This window comes from Lottia gigantea (assembly GCF_000327385.1).
Source record: "Lottia gigantea unplaced genomic scaffold LOTGIsca_89, whole genome shotgun sequence".
NCBI classification, from domain to species: Eukaryota; Metazoa; Mollusca; class Gastropoda; family Lottiidae; genus Lottia; species Lottia gigantea.
The window spans coordinates 384456-406698 of record NW_008710923.1 but is presented as its reverse complement, the minus strand read 5'-3'; the positions used below and the strand labels follow the sequence as shown (position 1 = coordinate 406698).

Sequence of the window (22243 nt, the reverse complement as noted above, 5' to 3'; positions counted from 1 at the left end):
AAAACGTGCCCAACTTAAACACCGGCATCATTGAGATCTGAAAATGTGTCTTCGGGAACTCTAACAATAAACTAGGTATTCATAAATAGTTGGATTTGTTTGTTTTGATTCTCTATGGAGCTATACGTAATGTTGTAGTTAGTAAGCGAAGTTCCGAAGAGGGGTGATATAGGCTATTTCCAAATTCATTTCAGAATAACTATAGTTTATATCAAAAGAAAAACTGTCGAAGGTATGCGTATCTCCCGGAATATCTATCTATATATCACTCTAGCTGCTGTGTTGGTTGGTATCTGTGAATCTCAGGTTTATGACTCTTGTGATGGTGTAGCTCGTGCTCTAGGATCAGGTGCAGGAGATGGTGAATACCCAATAAAGATTGATGAACGTCTGGCAGTACCTTTATATTGTGCTGGTAAGTTATGGCTTTTATTAAGCATATTTCAATGCACAGTCGTAAGGCAATCCAAGAGTTGTGAAATTAGATAAGATTTGAAAGAATACCATTGGCATTGTAAACAAACCTTGGGATTGATGACCTTTTGACAATAAATGACAACGTTTCACTTTTAGATTTGGATCGGAACCCTCAGGCTTACGTTCCATTAAAATCAGGAAGAGTTAATAACTTTGGAAGCGTTTATATGAGTGTTGGTAAGTTCTCTTCATTGTTTGGAAAATCTGGCATGGCTGTTTCACTGGGGTATACCGAGCACAGAATTCCTACCACTGAAAACCTTTTGACCGATGACGTTCAACGTCCTGTTATTGTCGCATGATATAGGCACAGACTTTTTCATGTGGTATGGCATTACAGTCGAGTCAAACACTTGAAAAGATATTTCAGTTCCCTGATGACCTTTCCTAGGTTCCGAACTTCATCTCGGAGACCCACTTTCAACTGAAAAGAAACTATCCCGATTCGAACCCACGGCACCTAATCATACAATTGTTTGGTGTAATTCAGGTTCGGTGAAGGATTGTGGCACAGTGGTACCCCCACAGAATTATTCAGCATGGGGAAGAACGGAGTTTCTCAGATTACAGATTGATCCCGTTCATCTCAAGATTGATCTCAATAACTTCAAATTCACTCATACCATCGGACCTCGCCAGATATGGTAGGTTTCTGAGTTTCTAAGGAATTTAGTGTGGAGTTCAGTTGGTTAGTCTGGTGTTGGACTTTAGAAGCTAGTGGCTAATTGCCCAGTTCTTTTGTTCGGAGGTCTTGAGCGGAATTCCGGCAGAGGTCTTACGGTTAAAATGAAAAATAAGCATTTGGATTCGTGTGCTGCAGTTTATGCATATTCCTCTACACTGGATTGTGCATAGTGTTTGACGGTGTTCTTATGTCCATCAGAAGTTGAAAAGTAGATAGAAAGTGGTTACTCTTACTCTAGTGGGCAGCCGTTTCTGAACAGACCAACTATCCAACAACGTCAGTAGTATTATTATTCCAAGATTCCATCTAAATAGAAAATCTGGGTTAATTGTCGACCAATCTGTCGGTCAAGGCATTTATCATATATCAGCATGATGACCAATATTAAGGTCATCTTTGATTTCTTTGTTATCTTTCAGCTTTGGTTGTGCAGGAGATAAATTCTCGGCCACTCCAAAATGTCCACCGAGAGGAAAGTTTAAGATAAGCTTAGCAGGAACACCATTCTCCATTGATGATTCGGTGGCATGGAAATGGACCGGGCAGTTTCCTGATGGGTCAACAAGCGGTCAAGCTAACATTCTAACAACATGTAAGTACATGTTAACTCGAGCATGGGTAAAGCCCAGTTGGTAACTTGGGGTACTCTGGATTAGAATCCTAGTCGCTCTGGTGACCAATCCTACATCCCAACTAAATAACCTAAGCCAAAAAGAATGATAATGTATTCTGCAAGCAAAGACAATCCACTAGATTTGAAATCGAGAATTATCCTTCAAATTGTCTCAAAATGGCATCAAGAGTTCCAGAATTGTAAAGTATCGGAAATCTCCTCTCAATGTTTCACCATTTCCAAATTACAAATTCATTGTTGGTTGGAAGATGGTAAATTAATGTTCTTCCAGCTGAAGCTGATATATAGATATAACAAAAAACACAAGGGATATATTATGGTATAACTCACTTCTTTAATATAGATAGATATATAGATAGTTGATAATATCATGGTTTGTTTCAGCGTATATAGGATGTTTTAAGGATGCAGTTGATAGACTGTTACCAGTGATGATATATAACAGCAAGACCCTGACCATACCTATATGTATCGAGAAATGTAAGGCTAAGGGGTACAGATATGCCGGTGCTCAGGTAGGTCCTGAACTCATTCTATCTATTATTGAGGTCCACGAATAAGCATTAGAAGCTCACGAGGCTTCAAATTTGGTGTTAAGGTATCCACAAATACGAGCTCCTCATTTGTACCAATTGCCAGAATCATCTCGTGCACACGAAACTATCTGTCTTTCGAAGCCAACAAGTATGTTTTATGTGATGTCTTGGTTAAAGGGCGATAATTGAATAGATGATTCAGGCAACAAATAATAAATCTGTTTTTATTTTGTAATGTAGTATAGTACCCAATGTTTCTGTGGTAATAGTCACAATAAATATAGTATAAGTAAAGAATCAGAATGTAAAATGAAATGTGGTGGTGGAGGTAAAACTGACAGATGTGGTGGAAGTTATAGGATTTCTGTTTATTCTACAAGTATTATGATTTCCATTGTCCCTGGTTCTTATTACACTCGGCTTCACCACATGCTTTCTCCATCGCACACCAAACATTATATATATGACTACACTATATATATTGTTTCCACTGTAACCTTATTGCCGAATCAAACAAAGTTTCTCCTTCGCACACCTAGCATTAACCCCGTGGCTGTTACCTGTGAACGTGGAAATTACCAAAGTTATAGCACAATGTCCGATTCATGGCGAAATTGTCTGTAAGAATATTTAATGACTAATAACGCAGTTACTGCAGTCTTAAGATGTATTTGCATTTTGGAAACCTTCAAATTATCATACACCGAAAATCTTTTCTTGACAAAATATTAAAAAGGGGTTGTTTATGAAAACAAGAACTATGACATGTCTCCTAGTTGCCTATGATACCATTAATATTGTTAAGTGAATTTTGTTTTTTACATGGACGCAAATCGAGAGAATAAGCCTTGTATTGTGAATTTCATTGACTTATTGTATTTCAGAAATACAATTTTCTCTTTTCAACATAAATTAGGTTTTTAACTGTGTTTGGGGGCAAATACCACTTTAAAAAAACATAGAAGTTAAAAGATTCAATTTACCAGTCATTAAGTCTCAGTTTCAGCTTCCGATATCACTTTTCTGATGTCTGGTTCGTTAACAATTAAAGGAAAACATTGTTTGCTATCTGTTTCAGGAACAGATCAAGTTATTGAGGGAATTTGTGGTGGGTATCCCGGAAATTGTTACCCTACTATCAATGGCCAGAAAGGTTTTACTTTACAGCTGGTGAAAACACAACCTTGCTTTAAGTATGTTTGATTCAGTCTCTTCCAATTAGAATGAATATAAGGTTGTATCCTGTCATAGCTTCTAAATGGTAACTTCGGATTCTTCATCCGGATTCGCTTGTCTGCTATTAAACCGGACAGGCCTTTTGGACACGATGATCGAGAAGGATGTTAAAGAAAGGCGTCTTGTCGGACTTGTCCTACGAACTATTCGCGTCTGCCAATCAATAATCTCCCAAATGTGTGACCCTAAAACGTTCAAAAAACGAAGCATATTAGTAAATCATAGTTTTCACAGATTTTCAACAGGCCTTTTAAGTAAAGGATTTCATTACATTTCAGAAATCCATGTCAGAATGAAGCTATATGTGTTGCTCTCACTGAAGATGAGTTTACATGTTCCTGTCTGCCTGGCTATGTTGGTAGCTTGTGTGAAAATTTACAAAGTAAGTATGGTGTACATCAATATTTTTTCTGATATATTTCATCTTCATTGTAATCCAACACGTTTTCTACGTTAGTCCCGTTCTAACGACGTTATTTTAAACCATGTCTTGTTGGACCGTTTCTTGATAAAGCAATGAATTGTGAAATATAGGATGCCATATAGTTTTAGCTGAAAAGTTGTGTTCCTAAGTGTTAATTTTTAATTATCAAAATGTGTGTGTTTTCAGCAATAATAACAGCTAGTGGTTCTGACTGTCCTACTGGATTACAACCAGAGCAATGTTCATGTGATAAATGTACTGGTGCGAGGTTTGATGGTGATGTTTGTGTGGCTTCCAATGGGAAGGTAATGTACACAATTTGAATAGATTCATCAAACTTTTTAGAAGCTTAATTACCTCTAATACGTGTTAGAAAGTCTTAGGTTTGAACTAATCACTTCACAGAAACTTAACAGACTGTATCCCTTTTAAGAACAATGTTTTGACTGTAGTGTCCTCGCAAGTAACATTGTGTTTCATAAGTTCTTTTGTCAGAGACCAAACTGTGGATGGTCATTAAAGAACTATAGCCAACGCTCCTTCATTTATTTCATTTACTTTATGGTTGATTTCTAATTTCTAATAGTCTTGTATTCTTTCATAAAAATTTTCCAGCCCAAAACAACGTGTAGATATGATGATCCGGGTCACGTGATATTATTTAATGTTCAAGGCACAGCAAGTGATGCTTATTGTCCTGTAGGAACAGAGATAGTGGGCTGTAACTATTGGGATAGGTACGTTACCATCTTGCCATGCTTTGGTTACTGGAATTGTTTTGCTTGTAAGGATTTTTCTTATCTATAATCATTTATTTGCTTTGTACAGACTGTGTACAAATCATATGAGGAGTTTCTTTGTATAATTTGATGCACTAAAACCTGTATTCTGTATAGAGATACTTTGGGTGTCACCAAGCTCACATACTCATATTCATCTCAGATTGCATATGTTACCATAGCACCCATTTCGAACCTTTTTATGTTTTTTTTTTTACAAATACATAACACATTTCAATTGTGTAATATTTACAGTAAAAACAGAAAGTCTGGAAATGGGCAGGGATCCCTGGATACCAAATCTAGACATTGTTCATTGAAAGGATGTAGCACGTGTAAGGTTACGGCTAGGTGTAAAAGTAAGTTCTAGTGTTACGTTTTGAGATCGACCCTTCTTCACTTTTTGAAGTTTCAAACTAAACCAAGTTAATGCATTAGACCCATGCAAACATGGACATTTTTTTTTGTATGATCAAATTATTCAAATAAATGCGATTACTTCTTTAGAATCCTAATCCACAATCGGTTGAAGTGACAGAAGATGTAATATCAAGTTGCAAAAAATAACAAGAATATGTGCGCATTATATTTGCAATTATACAGTATATTTTGATTAGTTGTATATACTGCATAATTCCGAATATAATGCGCACTCATACACTGTGGAGTAAAAGAAATGTCACTCTCAACAACCAGGCCCGTAGACAGTGGTTTGTATTCTCACTTTATCTTCAACAAATCTAAATGTCTACCTTTTTTCTCAAATTTTCTTGACCCTCTAAGATGCTCTATGATAGGCTTGCGACCATGACACCACCACAGAGTAGCCAAAATTTGAATTCAGCCTAAGCAGTTGTCCCCCCATTGAGTCAATCTACCCTTATTTGTAACCCCAGTCCCGGAGGGCTGGCGCCGCTCTGAATTTCTCCTATATTTGTAGAGTATGATTGTGGCTGTGAGAATAATGGAGTATGTAGTAAAGTAACTGGTACATGTAGTTGTTTACCAGGCTATACAGGCAGTCGATGTCAAACATTTGATTATTGTAGTGTTTATGAAGATAAATATAACAAAACAGCATGTAAAGCAGGTAAAATAACCATTTTATCTTAATTCATGTGGTCTATTCATTGTTTTCTGAAATAAAAACAAAAGGCTGGGAATGTTGAGCTAACGTTACTCAAAAAGCTCTAATATTCCAGGAGAATGTCAGGCAGTACCATCCAGTGATATCAGAGCTTTTGGTGGAGATCTAGCTGGTGACCATTGTGTATTTCCTTTTACATACCAGGATAACTCTTACAGTAGATGTGTCGAGGACAACGGGGTACGTAGTACATAATTGTATTTGTGACCCCGTCCTGGGGTCAGCGCCGATACCTACGATCTGTCAATCTTAAGGATCATGTGAACAGTGAACGTGTCATTGAAGATATCTTCCTAATCATTCCGGTCGACCCAGCTGTAATGTGTATGAGGGTCTCTTTTAAAATGGAAAGATCAATGTCAAGAGGTTTAGCAAAGAAGTTGTTGGTAGAGAAGATCTGCGAAGTTTCTACCAGGTACAATCTGAATGGTTTTTCTTTCAGTTCCTTATCTAATTCGCCAAATATTGACACCATACTCATATTTCTTACTAAATGACTTATATGTTTCAGGTTGGACCTCCATTCGCCTGTTCTACATATTTTGATGGTAAAAATGATTATATAGATTTAGGTCAATGGAGCCCAGCGCCCGTTTATACAATAGCTGCTTGGGTTAAACCAACCAAAAAAGACAAGACTCGAAGGGTAACTGATATGATTTTTAAAGACTATGGGAAGACGGAATTGTTGAAGATGAGATAAGATTTTTGTTGTGGTTTAGATTCCAAACGAGGAAGCCAAACTGTCAGCGGCACTGATAAAGTAGATATAAAAAACCGAGATCAACAGATCATTTCAAAAGTGTGGTCTTGATTTCTGTTTTCAGACTATAATAGGTGGTGTAAATATATGTCGAGATTTTGGTTTGTATCTTCAAAATGGTCATTTCAATGCGTTTTATTACCCTGCTAGTAAAGCTGGATGTACAGCTCCATTACAAGGTGCTTCTTACTCTGTTGGACAATGGTATTTGGTCAGTGTCAGTAATAATGGTACCCACATGAGACTCGATGTTTCAGGTTCAGACAGTATCCTGGTTCCTGTAAGTAGACTAGTCTTTGTATTCAGAACACTGCTGTTAAGAGGCAAAAGGACAACTCTCAGCTGGCCCAATAAAATGAGATGCCAAGCCCAATTTTCTTAATAAAGGTAGTCCAAGCAGCTCCGAAAAGCATCGAAACAGTCCCGGAGAATGATCTCGGTATGACCTTAGTGTTCACCGGAAACACAATCGACTCTTTATTTGGGAACAAGGGTAGTAAGATAAGTTTAGATCCAGATATATTTGAACTTTAAGTCACAAAGCATTGACTTTGAACTAGTAAATAAGTATTAATAAGGAACAGTTGAAAGCTCTTTGAGACCAGAGTTGTTTAGTTCGACCATAATAATAATCTCACTGAAAGTTCGGTGTCATTGTAGGTTCAACATTATAAAATCTTAACCACTACTGGCCTGAGAATAGGAGGATCACAGTGCTGTGCTGGTGATACTTTCCAAGGTAATATCAAATCTATTAAAATCTGGAACAGAGCTTTATTAACAGAGGAGGTGAAGATGAGTATGAGATATGTTAACAGTATCAACTCAACTGTAAGTATCTACTGATATTCTCTATACCTCAGTGATGCTGGTGGCTAAAGGGGTTATACCCGGGGTCAGTCTCCTGAGTACAAGTTCAAATCAGTCCTTCACTCCACTACATCATTCAAGAGTGAGTGTCTTATACGAAACATAACACATTTTCATAACATCATAGTTAATAATGTGTCGGTTTTCATTCGCTGGCTACCGCGGAGTACAGACCGTTCGGTTAAACACGTTTCAATAGACATTGGTAGAGAGTTCAATAGTCCTGTCCATTATTCCTTTACTTATTGTAGATGGAAGCTATGTATGGTGGATTGATCTCTCATTATGAACTAGGACATGATGTTAATTTACCATGTAACGGAATTGATCATGGTGGTGATGATTGGGAAGTCAGAAACTCACAACAACTTTCGGGTAATCTAAATATGACACAAAGAAATAGTTATAAACCAGAAGTTTTCTGGTGAAGCCATTTGGATGACAAAAGAAGTTTGTCGTAGCGGATCGGATACACCAATATTTGACATCTGTATGGACAGTCCACAGGAAGTACATCTGAGCTTTTAAGTTGGCCATAGGCCTCTGGATTTTCAAGTCCTTTGCTTTTGTTGGTTGTGTTTATTTGTTTTTTTTTACTTTCAGGAATCCATTGCAATGTTTCGCGATTTTCTGTTCCAAAGGGAATTATTGCTTTAATCAAACCCTATGATGGTACTAATGGTGGTACCTTTGAAGTGTATGCACTGGTAAGTAGAAGCAACATCCTGAAAAAAATCAGGTCTTATATCTGTTACAACCCTTCAGATAATTCTGAGGAAATTCTCTTTCTTTAGATTATCCTAGGGATTCTGGTTTTCCAATTGAATGCACAGACCAAGTAAAAGTTATTTGTTGTTTGTCGTCCTTTTCTATTGGAATTAAACAATCATTTATGGAATGATGCCACTTTCATCCGCTTTGGTTTTGGTGTCATTATAGGATATCAGTATAGAAGGTGTATTGGACGGCAGTGGCAGTGGTTATAGAGGTGGCCTTGTACCTGCTAACCCTGCTGATAATGGTGTCCAGGGAGAATCTTACAGTGGTGAGTTACAAGTTGAAGCTTTCTTCTCGTTAAATCATTTAAGAAACATCATACGATTTGCGCGATAAGAATTATGTTTCTTGTCTTGCAAATAATAACCGTTTACACAATTAGACAACATACACCGATTACACTTGATCACCAAAATGTTTGATAAGAAGAATGGCCAGTTGGACCTCATATCGACTTCAGTAATTATCAAATGGTTTCACCGTCTCCGAAGTATATGGTAATAATATGGAAATATATTTGTAAATCAAAAGTTAAATTAAAGTAAGATTAACTTCCAAGTTTATTGTCAATTCATTTTGGAAATGTTGACAGCTCAATACTTAAAATTGTGATTGATGGACACAATGCTATGATTGTTTCAGGGCAAGGAAAAGCATCAACGGCTGGTAATCGGGGAGGTGGCGGAGGAGGTGCAGGTGGGAAGTCCAATGGACGTGGTTATGGACGACCTGGGGCTGGAGGAGGATATGGTACCAAAGGGTAAAGGTTTTCATTAATTGCTCAATCGCTTTCGAGCTACACAGTGCTTCCTAGCAATTTTGTTTTTCTTTTGTTTATTTTGGTTATCTTGAGTCTGTAATGAAAATGCCTTTGAAAACGGTTAAAAATTTATCTTCGATAACAAGATACATATACAATTTATAATTAGGATATAAATTTGTTAATTTTCCAGACAATCCCCAAACAAGCAGAAGAACTCTGGTTCTGGTTGGTCTATGTACGGTACCACTTACGGTACACCCCAGTTAGATACTCTTTATCTAGGATCTGGTGGTGGAAGTGGAGGAAATGCAAAGGATCTCACAAAGTCTCCTAAAGGTAACATCCCAAATATCATCTTCAGCGTCGTGAGTGCTTTAGAGTTGCGAGTTTCGCGGAACTCTCTTGAGAACTGCCTGGCACTCAGCAACGCGGACGAAAGACGTCGGTGATTTCATCCGATTCTTGGACCTTAAATGAATAACTTAAACAATATTCTTGCGATTTTTTAAATCGTAATTTGGCATGGATAATCCGCAAAGATGTGTGGCAAGGGTGGATTAGCTGATTCTAACAAAATTCTTAAAAAAAATTTCTTGTAACATCTATTTTGATACATAGATCTTTAATTCTATTCAGGAGGACGAGGAGGAAATGGAGGTGGTATAATAGGTCTGTACGCCAGTAGAACTGTCACTGTAACTGGTATTATTAATGTATCTGGTGAAACTGGCCAGGGTGATGTGGTTAGTTCTTCAGGGTAAGCAGTAAGTCTGTCAAAAACTATACAGTCTTACGATAGACTCTTAGGATTAAAGTTTCGATTTCTATAGTATACATGTACGTATGTACTTAGTCATTGATCTAGCTAGGATGTCCCGGGGTCTTAATTTCTTACACTAGAATACCAGGACATCCTAGCGCTAAGATCATTTCAAGAATACACGGCTATGAGCTTAGGAGTTTAATCTTGCACACTGTTATCAGTTTATAAAAACGATAAACTCTAAGGATTTAAGTTTCGTTTCAAGATGTTGCGCGTGACCAATATTATGTTCTGATTCAGAACTACTTGGGACTTTGGAGGTTCCACTATATCGTGCATCTAGCATCCTGTCGTCATGTGGCGAAAACGATATTAAGGATTTCTTAGGATAAAAGTTTTCAGTTATTTATTCTCCAATTGTTTTCTTTCCAGATGCTCTACCTGTCCCAAAGCATGTACAGATTCAAAGAACTGTCAGGGGAGTTCCACTAAATCCTGCTGGGATACATCAGGACCAGGTGGCGGAGGGAGTGGTGGCAGTGTTTACATTTCTGGTCAGATAGTTGATGTTGGACACGATCGTCTGTGGGCAATGGGGGGCTCTGGAGGTGCCGGTGGTATCGGCGGTTGTGGCGGAGATGGTGGTGTTGGGAGGATCCACGTTGATGCTCAGATCTTCAAAGGTTATGTGACACAAGGGAAAAGCGGATACCTTCAGACTGTGACATCTCAATCATCATACAAAGTAAGAATTTAATATATATCAAGCTGATGGAACCAAGCGGTCCATATATGATCGTATCATGTTAGCCGATGGGACCTTAATCAATCATTCCAGGAGCCAGGTTTACGTCTGAGGTTGCCCGAATTTCTAACCAAGTTATGAGATTTTTGCCCGAAAAACATTCCTTCGGGGCTGAGAGGTGGGCGGTAAATCCTCTGCCGGCCCCCTCCACCCTCCCCTTTGGCTCCGCCACAGTATTCCAATTCTGTTATGGCAAATGCAGTTGTAATCAATAGACAAGACCACTCCTCACAACAATAAAAACGGATATAGCAATTTTGATCACCAGCAAATCAAATTTCGGAACAAAGATTGGGAGTTAAGCAACGACTATTCATTTACAAGTGCTGTAAATTCTGTAAATCACACCCCATTCCCCCATAGAAAGAAGGTTACCTAAATTATCATCTTTTGTTTTGGATTTTCAGGATCTGTCCATTCCTGGTCAGAAATTGATCATTCCTAAAACAACTGTCTATGGTAATGAGATTTATAGAGGATGTTTTCAGGATGATTCTAATAATAGACATTTCTATCACCAAGTCGGTCAATCCACGTCATCCAAGATAACACCACAATATTGTATCAACTTGTGTAGGTTCGTTCTTAGCTATATTTGCAATTTTGATTCGGCAAAAGTTGTGGAAATGGAACCTTATACACTCTTAATAAATGAATTTTTCTTAAATGTGGCAGACATTTATTTAGGTTTGTTCCTAACTATATTTGAAGACTCTTTAGGATTCCATCACATATTAAGTGATGAGTCCGAGGTATACATATATGGAATCTTCATGTCGGAGTGGAGCTGCCAAAAAAATTTGCTTTTGTTTCTGTTGTTGCTTCACAGAATACAGAATACAGTTCGGATTGATAAACCGAAATTTGTATTGCAGGAACAATAACTATCGATACGCGGCCGTGGAATATGGTAGAGAATGTTTTTGTGATAATGCTTTCGACTGGAAGCTGAAGAAATCGGATAAGTAAGTTTCTATGATTTAGACCTGGAATTACATTGAAAATAATGACAAAGGTATAATAGGGACTACACAACACAAAATGAGAGTGCATTGAATACATGGTCCTCGGAGGTTCACATCTACCAGATCACCCGGACAAACTTGATTGAAATATAAAGCAATTCCCCTAGAAATACAATACAATCTGTTCGCTATGTGCTGGTGCTCTTTTAACCCTGGATTCCAATTATCGAACCACTTACTAGTACATGTATATTGATTGCTTTTAAAGGCCCCATTTTGATCGTTTTAATTATTGATATGCTATCCTTTCTTTGTAGTGATTGTAACATGCCATGTGCTGGTGATAAACTCCAGTTTTGTGGGGGGAGTCTTCGCATGGCTATATATGGTCCTCATCCTATGAGTTTAGCTATTGGATATAATGGTGTACAACAACAGTGTCAACCCTGGTGTGTTACTGCTGATACTGACACTACCAATGTAAGTTTTACACTTTATTGTATTTGTATGCATTTTGGCTATGGGAGTTCTCTGAAGAGTGGCATCGGTGTTCAGGAATGCCCTGCAAAGACAACATCATATGCTATAATACTGATGTTCTATCAGTCGTTCTGATCTGTGTGGCACATCACCAAGAAATTAGCAACCAACCTGAACAAATCGCTCATATGTTCATGTCAGCGTCTTAAAATTATTGGTCCGTTTCGCTACATTAGGGAATTATTGGCGTTATGAATAGTCGTGGTCTTTAGTCAAACCCAATGTTTTCTCTGTTTTTCAGCCGAAATGGGGACAATGTGATTTAAGTAGTAAGAAATCGTCATCTTATAAAATACATTGTCAATGTCCTGCTGGTATGATAGGTAGTAACTGTGATCAGGTGGGTACTTTATTTCCCAGCTATGCCGAAATCTATGCCTAATGCCTATGCCTGTATATTCTCATCAATTACCATTTACTTGTCATGCAAGCTCGAGTGCATGTGACAACCCGTGGTTAGAGCAAAGTTTCCTTGATACCTTGAAGATCAATGTCCATTTCTTACTATATTGTGAGAATTGACCATAAAAGGAGAAGTACAAAATGATGTAGTTGGACACATGTGTTGAAGGTTTTTCAGCTCCGTCAGATCTTTACTCTTAGTTTACTGTTTGAAGCGGACCCGTTAGGGATATAAGTGTAGGCAATATTAGTTGACAGTGGTGACATTGGAATAGCTCGGTGGGTAGCGAATTAGGTGCTGTGTGTTCGGATCAAATCAAAGCAAGAACAATTCTGATGCTTCTGAGAGTCGCAAGGTGTCGGCTTTCATCCGTAATCACGATCAATTGCAGAGTTCAAGTATTGTTTTCTTTTTTAACCTTTTTGGTCATTTTCAGTCTTGTCAAAATAACACGTGGGGATTAAGTTGTCGTAATCAGTGTAATTGTAACATGAACAATACAGCAGAATGTAACAGTATTGATGGTTCCTGTCATTGTAAACCAGGGTTTATGGGAAATCAGTGTAACTCTCGGTGCCCACCTGGATCGTTTGGTGAAAACTGTAAAGGTAGGAGCCATTTAACGTCTTTTCTAAAAGAAATAATTGGGGGTCTTAGATTGTGCGCTATTTGCACCATTTCTATTTAAAAACTGACATATATTATATAGTTGTGGTTCAGAGAAACTTTTAACTGTTCTCTCTGAGAAATTTTTCGCCTCCACCCAGACCCCTAGTCATACAAAGCTGACCGTTCCTCGGACGTGATACACGGATGTCAATATACCATTCGCATACCACGTCTGAGGAGCGGGTAGGGCCAGCTTTGTCGGTCTACCACAGCCCATGAAATATTCTGACCTGTTAATATCACACGTTTTTGTTGTTGACAGGAGTTTGTTCCTGTAAGGAAACAGAAGAATGTAGTACATCAGATGGTAGCTGTAGGTATGATCAACCAGTACATATTTTGATCTTGTGGCTCCAGGCCACGTATTCTCGATACGATCTTAGCGCTAGGATGTCTTAGGTTCTTATCTTAAAACATTGATTCTAGGACATCCTAGCGCTAAGATCGTTTCGAGAATACGGGGCCAGGACACGGGCGGTATCACAGAGTGGTATCATAGATTGATCGTGATACTTATTTCATTGGAGACCAAATCAATTCTTGACACTTGATACATTTAAGAATTTCCTCGGGGATGACCTTGTCCATCAGCTGAGTCAACAGCCTATTGGTGCAAACACATCGAAAACCATCTCGGGAAAATATCTAACATGTTTATAGAATTTAATTTGTTGATTTTTAGTTGTAAAGCCGGTTGGACAGGTAATGACTGTAAGCTACCTTGTCCACCTACATACTATGGACCGGGATGTACTCAGAAATGTAACTGTTTTCAAGGATCCTGTTCGCCGGAATCGGGTCAATGCAACTGTGATCCAGGATACAAACTACGTAAGTTCAAATCATCGTTTGTAACATATAATAAGAAAAATTAGACATGGCTTTAAATATTACTTTTCACAAGCCATACGATAGTGCAACAGAGTATCAACAACATAGGTTGTTGTCCTATATATGATCTCTAGAGTGGCTGGAAATCGTTATGCAGATTCCAATACCTTCTTATCTTGTTTCCAGCTTTCTGTTCGGAGATGTGTGATCCATTTAATTATGGACCTAACTGTATGTACGACTGTGATTGTTCGAGTAGCGGTTGTAACAGATTAACTGGAGTCTGTTCTTGTGGACCTGGTCTCACTGGCAGCAAGTGTGAAAAGGTACATTTATCTGGTTTTCAAGGAATGGTATGCAAGCTAATTAGGCTTGATCGATTTAATAATGGCACAAGTAGTGTAGTGGGGTGTCGTAGTCTTCAGTGGGACACTTTCCGATCTTTGAAATCAAAGGTAGAAATATATTTAGTCAATATGATGGTGTCATAGCTCCTATCGACTATACAATGCGTGCTGGATTTAACAAAACATTGAAACCCCTCCCCCTCATCAGAACGGCTTTGGTGCAGAATCTAAGGTGGTACTTTCGTGACTTCCAAAAGAATACAAGCAAAAAAAGAATAAAAATGAGTCAGAAGGAAAAGATAACAAGGTAAAAAGGTAAAACGATTATTTTTCATTATCGAATTGTAGAGTTGTCCACATGGTACATGGGGTGATGGTTGTAAAAAGACCTGTAGTTGTGATGGTCAGGGAGGCTGTGATGGTGTGACTGGACAATGTTTCTGTAAACCAGGATTTGTTGGCGTTTCTTGCGATCTAAAATGCTCTAATGGAAAGTAAGTAGAAATATTATGTTTAGTGAATTTGTCCCATAATCTGTTAAAAACTAGTTTCGGCAATGTATCGAAAGAATTTATGTTTGTTTCAAAATTACACCATATCTCTTACATTCCACCAACGTTACTTATTTGGAAAATTATAGATGTCTTATGCAATCCTTAAATATTCCGCTTGTACTAAAAGTAAGGTTGCTCTTCTAAGTTTGCAGTCACAGCTATTCTTTGTTCACAAGGTATGGTCAGGATTGCCAACAGAGCTGTCCATGTGTGATGTCTCAAGCCACTGGATGTGATCCTGTGTTGGGAACGTGTAAATGTAAACCAGGATTTCAGGGCAACCATTGTGAGAAGCCGTGTCCAGTTGGACTTTATGGACCAAGTTGTAACCAAATATGTTCTTGTAAGAATAAAGCACCGTGTGACCCAGTACGTAATTTCCGACATTTTTTATTTTCTTTTATTTGTATAATTATAGAAATATCAAAGTCGACTTTAGCTTGTTAAAAAGGCAGCTTTTGTTGCGTAATGGAGACACAACCTCTAGATCTACATCTCGTTTTGATTGAATAGGTCTGATCCGATTCAATATAAATAAAACAACATTAGCTTTCACTTTGTCCCTTTTAACAATCCACGATTCGGAGTTTAACAGGTAATGGTTATTTAACAAACACCCTTTAAACTCTCTGTGATATTTAACCAACAGGTTAGCGGTCAGTGTATTTGTCTAGCAGGATTTCAAGGCTCTCAATGTGAACAGGCCTGTCCTGAAAGTAAATATGGTGTCAATTGTACCAAGACTTGTTCAGCTTGTGTTCAAGGATCTGTTTGTAGTAAAGTGGATGGAAAATGTATATGTCAGGTAAGGAGCGAGAGATGTCTACTAATACGTTCTAAATTTGCCGCTAATCGACAAGAGGAGGTTACCGCTGTCATTGCACACTTTCCTTCATTGAACACAGAATGGCAATTTTCAAAGTTCTTTGATGACTGGCTATAGGAAGACAGCCCAAAAGGAGAGCTATACACTGTTCTCTAGAAAGTTGGTATACAAGCATTGCTTGTGCCAAATTTAAAATCTTTACCAAGGGATCACACGGTAATTGTAAATACTCACCAGGTTGTAGTGTAATATAGGTAAACTTATTGTAAATATTCACCATATTGTGGTAAATTTCCACCAGGTTATATGGTGATAAGTGTAATACTATTTGTAATTTTTTACACGGTGGAAATTTACACGGTGGAAATTGTGGTTAATTTCCACCAGGTTACTGTGGTGATAAGTGTAATAATGTTTGTAATTGTTTACAGGGTGGTAATTGTGGTAAATTTCCACCAGGTTACTATGGTGATAAGTGTAATAATGTTTGTAATTGTTTATAGGGTGGTAATTGTGGTAAATGTCCACCAGGTTACTATGGTGATAAGTGTAATACAGTTTGCAATTGTTTACGTGGCGATTGCAGTCCGTCTACTGGAAGTTGTTCGTGTCTACCTGGATGGTCTGGGCCAACCTGTAACAACAAATGTACAGCTAGTAAGATCTTCAAATATTTTATGTTGTCCTTATCTGGTATTTGAGACATTATATTATGAAATGATTTAGTTATGGATTGACTACTTGTTGACGTGAGGTTACTAAAGGCATATCTCATTTTTATCAATTCTTTGCCAAGTTTTTAGGCAGTTTCCATTGCGGAGATCTGGAGGAACTCTTACGTCAGTCCGGTTGACCACGTTTATGTGTAAAGGACTTTGTTGACACAAATGTTCAACAGTGGCTTACCATTACCATTACGAACTGTTTTGGTTTGAAATACGATTCCATTATTGTATGCTCTTCTATTACAGATCATTATGGTAGTGGATGCTCTGGTGTATGCCAGTGTCAAAATGGTGGTGTTTGTGATTTCACAGATGGCTCTTGTGCTTGTAGTTCTGGTTTTACGGGAGATAAGTGCGACGTGAAATGTCCGGTACTATAATTTGATGTCACCATTAACTTCATTTCTGAATCAGTTTGGGAATTTAGGCGGAAGGTCAATCGAAATTTTCAAATCCATTAGAATATACAGAGCGGTTCAAAGAATCAACTCTAATTCCGACACCTATGATAAAAATAGTTAAATAACTTAGCTTTACATCTGAATCTTGAATCCTTATCCAAACAAACAACATAAGATGAGTCCATGAGTCCAAACCAACTTGTGGCTTTGAAAGTCCACATGGGTAAACTCCGTTATTGATTTATTTCAGAACAATACGTACGGTGTTGATTGTCAAACACCATGTCCTTATTGTGCTCACTCTGCTGGTTGTGATCCCATCAAGGGAACTTGTATCTGTACACCGGGATATCTTGGCGTTCAATGTGATCAACCATGCTCTCCTGGTTACTATGGTGATGGGTGTAAAACTTCATGCAAGTACGAATTTATTTAACTTTCCTGACAATCTCGAACCAGATATGGTCAATATCAGTATATTGAGCCAAATCTAAATCCAAATAAACTTGATAGATCTCATCTCAATAACTTGTATAATGCTTATACCAAAACGTTTGATTCATACTAAAGCTATACTTAACTGTATTATTTATATTATGACTTCGGAAAAATTCCTCGACATTCTGACAAGGTTTCCTTGTGATCTCGAAACAAAGGGACTAATGGACTAATAGTTGGAGACTTCATCTTTTAAACTTCCCAAAAAAGATACTTCCCATATCAAGGTGGATTTAACTGTCATTTGCTTTTGTAGATGTTCCACCAACGGTAGCTGTAATAATTTTGATGGTAGTTGTGTATGTAGTCCAGGGTTTATGGGTCCATTGTGTAATCAGATGGTAACTGTTCTGTTCTGTTTTCGGTTTTCGGTCTGTTGTGTGTGCTATTAATAATTATAAGCTGAGGTGCTGGTCATTTCATATCACTATAAAAGATTACTTAGACGAACAGATTTTAACGGTCATCAGATACATTTGATCAAGTATTTCTGCCCAACCAAATACAACTATGTCATGACATAAAATTATAATTCCAGTGTACGAGTGGAACATGGGGTCCAGGATGTATAAACAAATGTGATTGTCCCTCTCACTCTACAGGCTGTGATAGAATTAATGGACAGTGTACATGTACACCTGGATTTACGGGAGGTAAACTTGTCATCAACAGAGCATTTGGGGGTGTTTGTAATCATTATCATTATCATTATAACAGCAGATTTACGAGCGTCTTTTTGGTATTATATCACTAAAGACATCATCATCATCATCGCTCTGTCACAATTAACACCAAATTCTTCACCATCCTCATCATTATAAACATCAGAAGCAATAGCAGCGACATTAGTATCAGCAACCGTGTCTTAATTGTTCATCACAACATACATCATTATCATCTCATCGTTCTCCGTCGTCATCATCATCATCATCGTCATCAACATCAACATCCCATCGTTCTTCGCCATCATCAGAATCGTCATCATCATCATAATCACCATTTCACCTACTTCATCATCATCACCTTTTTTGTAATCAATATCTTATCAATCATTTCGGCTTTTGAAACCTTGGACATCTGGGAATATCTTGTCCAAACAAAAATCATCTTTTTGTCCTTTGAACAGAATTAAATTAGTTATTAAGGTGGCATTCTGTCATATTTTCAGTGAAGTGTATACAGAGTTGTGTGCAGGGATTATGGGGACAGGACTGCAGCAACAACTGCCAGTGTAACAGTTCTACTAGTTACTGTAGTCCCCTAGATGGAAGCTGTTCCTGTCATCAGGGCTATACGGGTTCTAGTTGCGATCAACGTAAGTGATCTTCAAGCAACTCACATGCTTTATGTTCAGATTTCATTAGCCGCTAGCCGTGTTACAGGGATATAATTGCCTTTTGGCTAGAACTTTTATGAAAGGATTCTCATGGGTCACCAAACTATATCTTGGAAGTCCATGGCTTACTAAATACTCTATCGCAGATAAAACATTACAATCGTCAGCATCTTGTGTGTAATAGATCATTGGATCGTCACTAGCTTATGCAGTTGTTGCATTAGCTTTTGTACTTCAGTAACTCATTTTGTTGCAGCCTGCAAAGCGGGTACGTGGGGGAGAGACTGCAGTCAGACCTGTCTATGTAACAACCATGGAATATGTGACAGCGTGACGGGAAGATGTGACTGTATACCAGGATATATAGGAACTGCCTGTGATAAACGTAAGTGTTTCTGGTCCAAGCCCAATAAATCATCCAAATCCTATTACGTAGTATTGAGATATGCTAATTATCATGCCTATATGTAATGCAGGTTCAACTGATGTAATGGACTTTTTCGAACCAAATTTGAAACGTGGACTGTTTGCTTCCCACGAGCCAACATCCAACTACTACATTTGAAGTTGTGGGTATCTATTGAACTAAATTAAACGGCAGCAACACTAGATATTTGTATAATCCGAATAATCTTTTCTTTAACAGAATGTAAGCAAGATGTGCTGTGGGGTAAAAATTGCTTAAATCCTTGCAACTGTCATGGACATCATTGTGATCACAGAAATGGAGTATGTGAATGTCCAGCTGGGAAGAAAGGCAACCACTGTGAACAAGGTAGGGGTTATAAAGCACCAGGCCAAATTTCGGAAGCACTGGCTATAACATCAACATAATTCCAAACAGAGATATTTGAAACCCATGGAGTAAATTCGCCAAACAAACGGATCGCTACCGACTGAGGCCTTCCTCGTGATGATGTAAAGCATTGGAACAGACACAGAATCACGACCAGCGTGATCTTTTATTCCCTAGATAGTCGTACCAGTGGAAAATTAAACAAATCAAGACATGTGGTGCCATAGCGATCTAGCTATAACATGCTACTGATTAGGTCTGTAAATTGTTTTTTCGTTTCAGATTGTGAACCAAATTATTTTGGATTTCAATGTGCCCAGATTTGTCAGTGTAAGAATGGTGCGCCGTGTGATACTGTATCTGGTAGTTGTCGCTGTCCAGTTGGCTACTCTGGTAGATACTGTGATCAGTGTAAGCATCATTCATTTTACTCCTTGGTAGGAAATAAATTGGCTGACTAAAACCTCTGGAAGATCTGGAAACTGAATCCTAATTGAGATTTCAAGAGATTAGCATGGATCATTGGGAAGCATCCTTTTTAGGGTCTCCTGAACATCAATTGTCAATTATCTTTCGGAGAGTCAATGTTTTTTTTTTTAATTATCACTAGGTAAACATTGAATTTCGAGTGTTCCCTTCCCTTAGGGGTCTCTGCGCGACAGGATTTGTAGTTGTATATCAAACTTTTCATCATGTCACTCTTTATATACAACACATGAATGGAAAATTTGTATTCTAGCTTGTCCACCAGGGCGATATGGCGAGGGATGTAAACTAACTTGTATTTGTCTGAATGGAGCTACATGTGATCAAACTACTGGAGCCTGTGTTTGTGCTGATGGTTTTAAGGGATTCAACTGTAGTCAGGGTAAGTTTTTGCAATATAAGTTGGCACCTTGACAAGTATGTATCGAACCATGTAATATGTCCAGCGTTGCAAATACAAGCGCTCTTATAAGACTGGTCAACAGCCGACTGCAATTCATAACTCCTCAATCCGCCATGGCCAAAGCACCCCCCCGTCCTGTTTTTTAAATTTCATATCATTGCACATAGGGAAAGAATTGCACGTGAGCATCTCGTCATATCTGTGGTCACTTCTCTGCCCCCACCGCACCAGATGATTCATAGCAATGCTAGATAGGATTTCAGACTTTACACACTCAAGAGGCATCATGATAATTTTCAGTATGTACTGGTAATACATGGGGTAAGAACTGTATCAATAGATGTTCGCCATCATGTTCTGCTGGATGTCTGTCGGATACTGGTGATTGTCAATGTCAAGCTTGGACTTGTCTGAATGGCGGGTCTTGTGGAAGTGATGTAAGTAGAATGCAACACATTTTCATCTTATTAAATTGAGAATTGATGCGCCTAACATTTCGCTACGATTGCTTTTGTGAAATAAAATAGCATGCCTCTATAGGCTACCTACGACACTATTAGATTTCGCTTGGGGATATTACATTTTCACGATCCTATTCAGAGATCATTAGCAGTAGCGTAGTGGAGGCATTCAAAACACGCTTTAGAATTTCATTTTCCATTAAGTAATTGGAATCGATCCAGACCCTCTTTGGTCTTGTATTAACTTTGATTGTGCCGCGGTGTTGGATATTTCAGGGCCGATGTCAGTGTCAAGATGGATGGACAGATATGTATTGTACAACAGCACTAGGTCAAAATCTAGTCAGCCATCCAGGCAAATTTAGTAAGTCTCGGCCTATGTCTTTATTTAACCTTTATCTACAGGAATATAGAGACACTAATAAGTCTGCAGAGCTTGTCGCTTTGGATCTACGTGGCACTCTTTGTTAACATCCACGATCGTCTCTAATCTGGGAAATCAAGGCGAACTTCTCGACCGACAAGGGTCTATTAATTCATGTTGAAGAACGGGCAAGGTGCTTAAAGGACCAATGCAAACGAGTAAGATATTGTCATACATGTATATAACCCAACATAAATTGGGTTTTAGGAAAGGAAATTTCGAATGGCATCTTGCATCCTTTCGAAATCATGCGAACAAAGATTGGTAAGACTGACGAGAATTAACCCTTCCTTGTAGATTTCTCTTTGACCGGCGGTGAAATAGCAGGTATAGCTATTGGCATAGTAGCTATGATCTTGTTGGTAGCCGTTATCACAGGAGTGGTTCTTAAACGAAGGTTTATGGCTAGAGCTGGTGAAGGAACACAAATTAAATACGATAGATCACAAACAGTAAGTATTTTGATCAACAAATACTATTACACATCTAATGTGGTCTGTACAGCATCATACAGCGGTTTACGTTTATCTATAATACGTCGGCACTTAAGGCGTGCTCGTGTCGCTGTCCTGACGAATTGCTCACGGTTGCCCATCGTCACCTTCGTCGAAAGGAATACTAATATCTTTATTGCAATCAAGATTGTGAACAATTCAAACGTAACGTCACTAGACATAACATTGGATCCCATACCGTCGAGGTACTGATGATGTTATACTTTTGGTTTTGAATCAACTATAATGTAGACTTTATTTTAGGTCGAGATCGATTCTGGATTACCAAATGCTATGGCAAGGGATGGTGGTACTGGGTTTGTTAATCCTTTGGCAGCAGACCCAACTATAGCAGCGACCTACACAGAAATGAAAAGCAGAGAGTCAGCTGATGCCGACAATACAGACGCTTAATTACTTTTTTT

At 38.3% G+C, this 22243-nt stretch overlaps 3 protein-coding genes across 3 annotated transcripts; all 3 read left to right on the top strand.

Moving 5' to 3' along the window:
* Positions 1 to 234: 234 nt before the first annotated feature.
* LOTGIDRAFT_169789 (hypothetical protein) lies at positions 235 to 12504 on the top strand (the record flags this gene model as incomplete). Its single annotated transcript, XM_009068083.1, has 27 exons — positions 235 to 415; positions 574 to 654; positions 968 to 1121; positions 1582 to 1754; positions 2181 to 2311; positions 2573 to 2660; positions 3411 to 3525; positions 3847 to 3950; positions 4179 to 4297; positions 4608 to 4729; positions 5027 to 5130; positions 5712 to 5861; positions 5974 to 6098; positions 6430 to 6564; positions 6746 to 6961; positions 7342 to 7512; positions 7803 to 7926; positions 8155 to 8258; positions 8491 to 8596; positions 8971 to 9088; positions 9282 to 9427; positions 9728 to 9848; positions 10287 to 10599; positions 11067 to 11236; positions 11535 to 11624; positions 11942 to 12104; positions 12406 to 12504. Coding segments are annotated over 27 exons (3723 nt in total), but the record flags the coding sequence as incomplete, so codon positions are not given.
* A 1748-nt stretch (positions 12505 to 14252) lies between these two features.
* Positions 14253 to 20450, top strand: LOTGIDRAFT_134177 (hypothetical protein; the record flags this gene model as incomplete). The annotated part of the gene is made up of 11 exons (XM_009068082.1): positions 14253 to 14393; positions 14763 to 14908; positions 15145 to 15337; positions 15618 to 15684; positions 16326 to 16451; positions 16766 to 16890; positions 17171 to 17340; positions 17675 to 17759; positions 17957 to 18071; positions 18587 to 18733; positions 20290 to 20450. Coding segments are annotated over 11 exons (1476 nt in total), but the record flags the coding sequence as incomplete, so codon positions are not given.
* A 289-nt stretch (positions 20451 to 20739) lies between these two features.
* Positions 20740 to 22232, top strand: LOTGIDRAFT_169787 (hypothetical protein; the record flags this gene model as incomplete). Its single annotated transcript, XM_009068081.1, has 4 exons — positions 20740 to 20876; positions 21177 to 21264; positions 21622 to 21776; positions 22083 to 22232. Coding segments are annotated over 4 exons (530 nt in total), but the record flags the coding sequence as incomplete, so codon positions are not given.
* Positions 22233 to 22243: the final 11 nt, after the last annotated feature.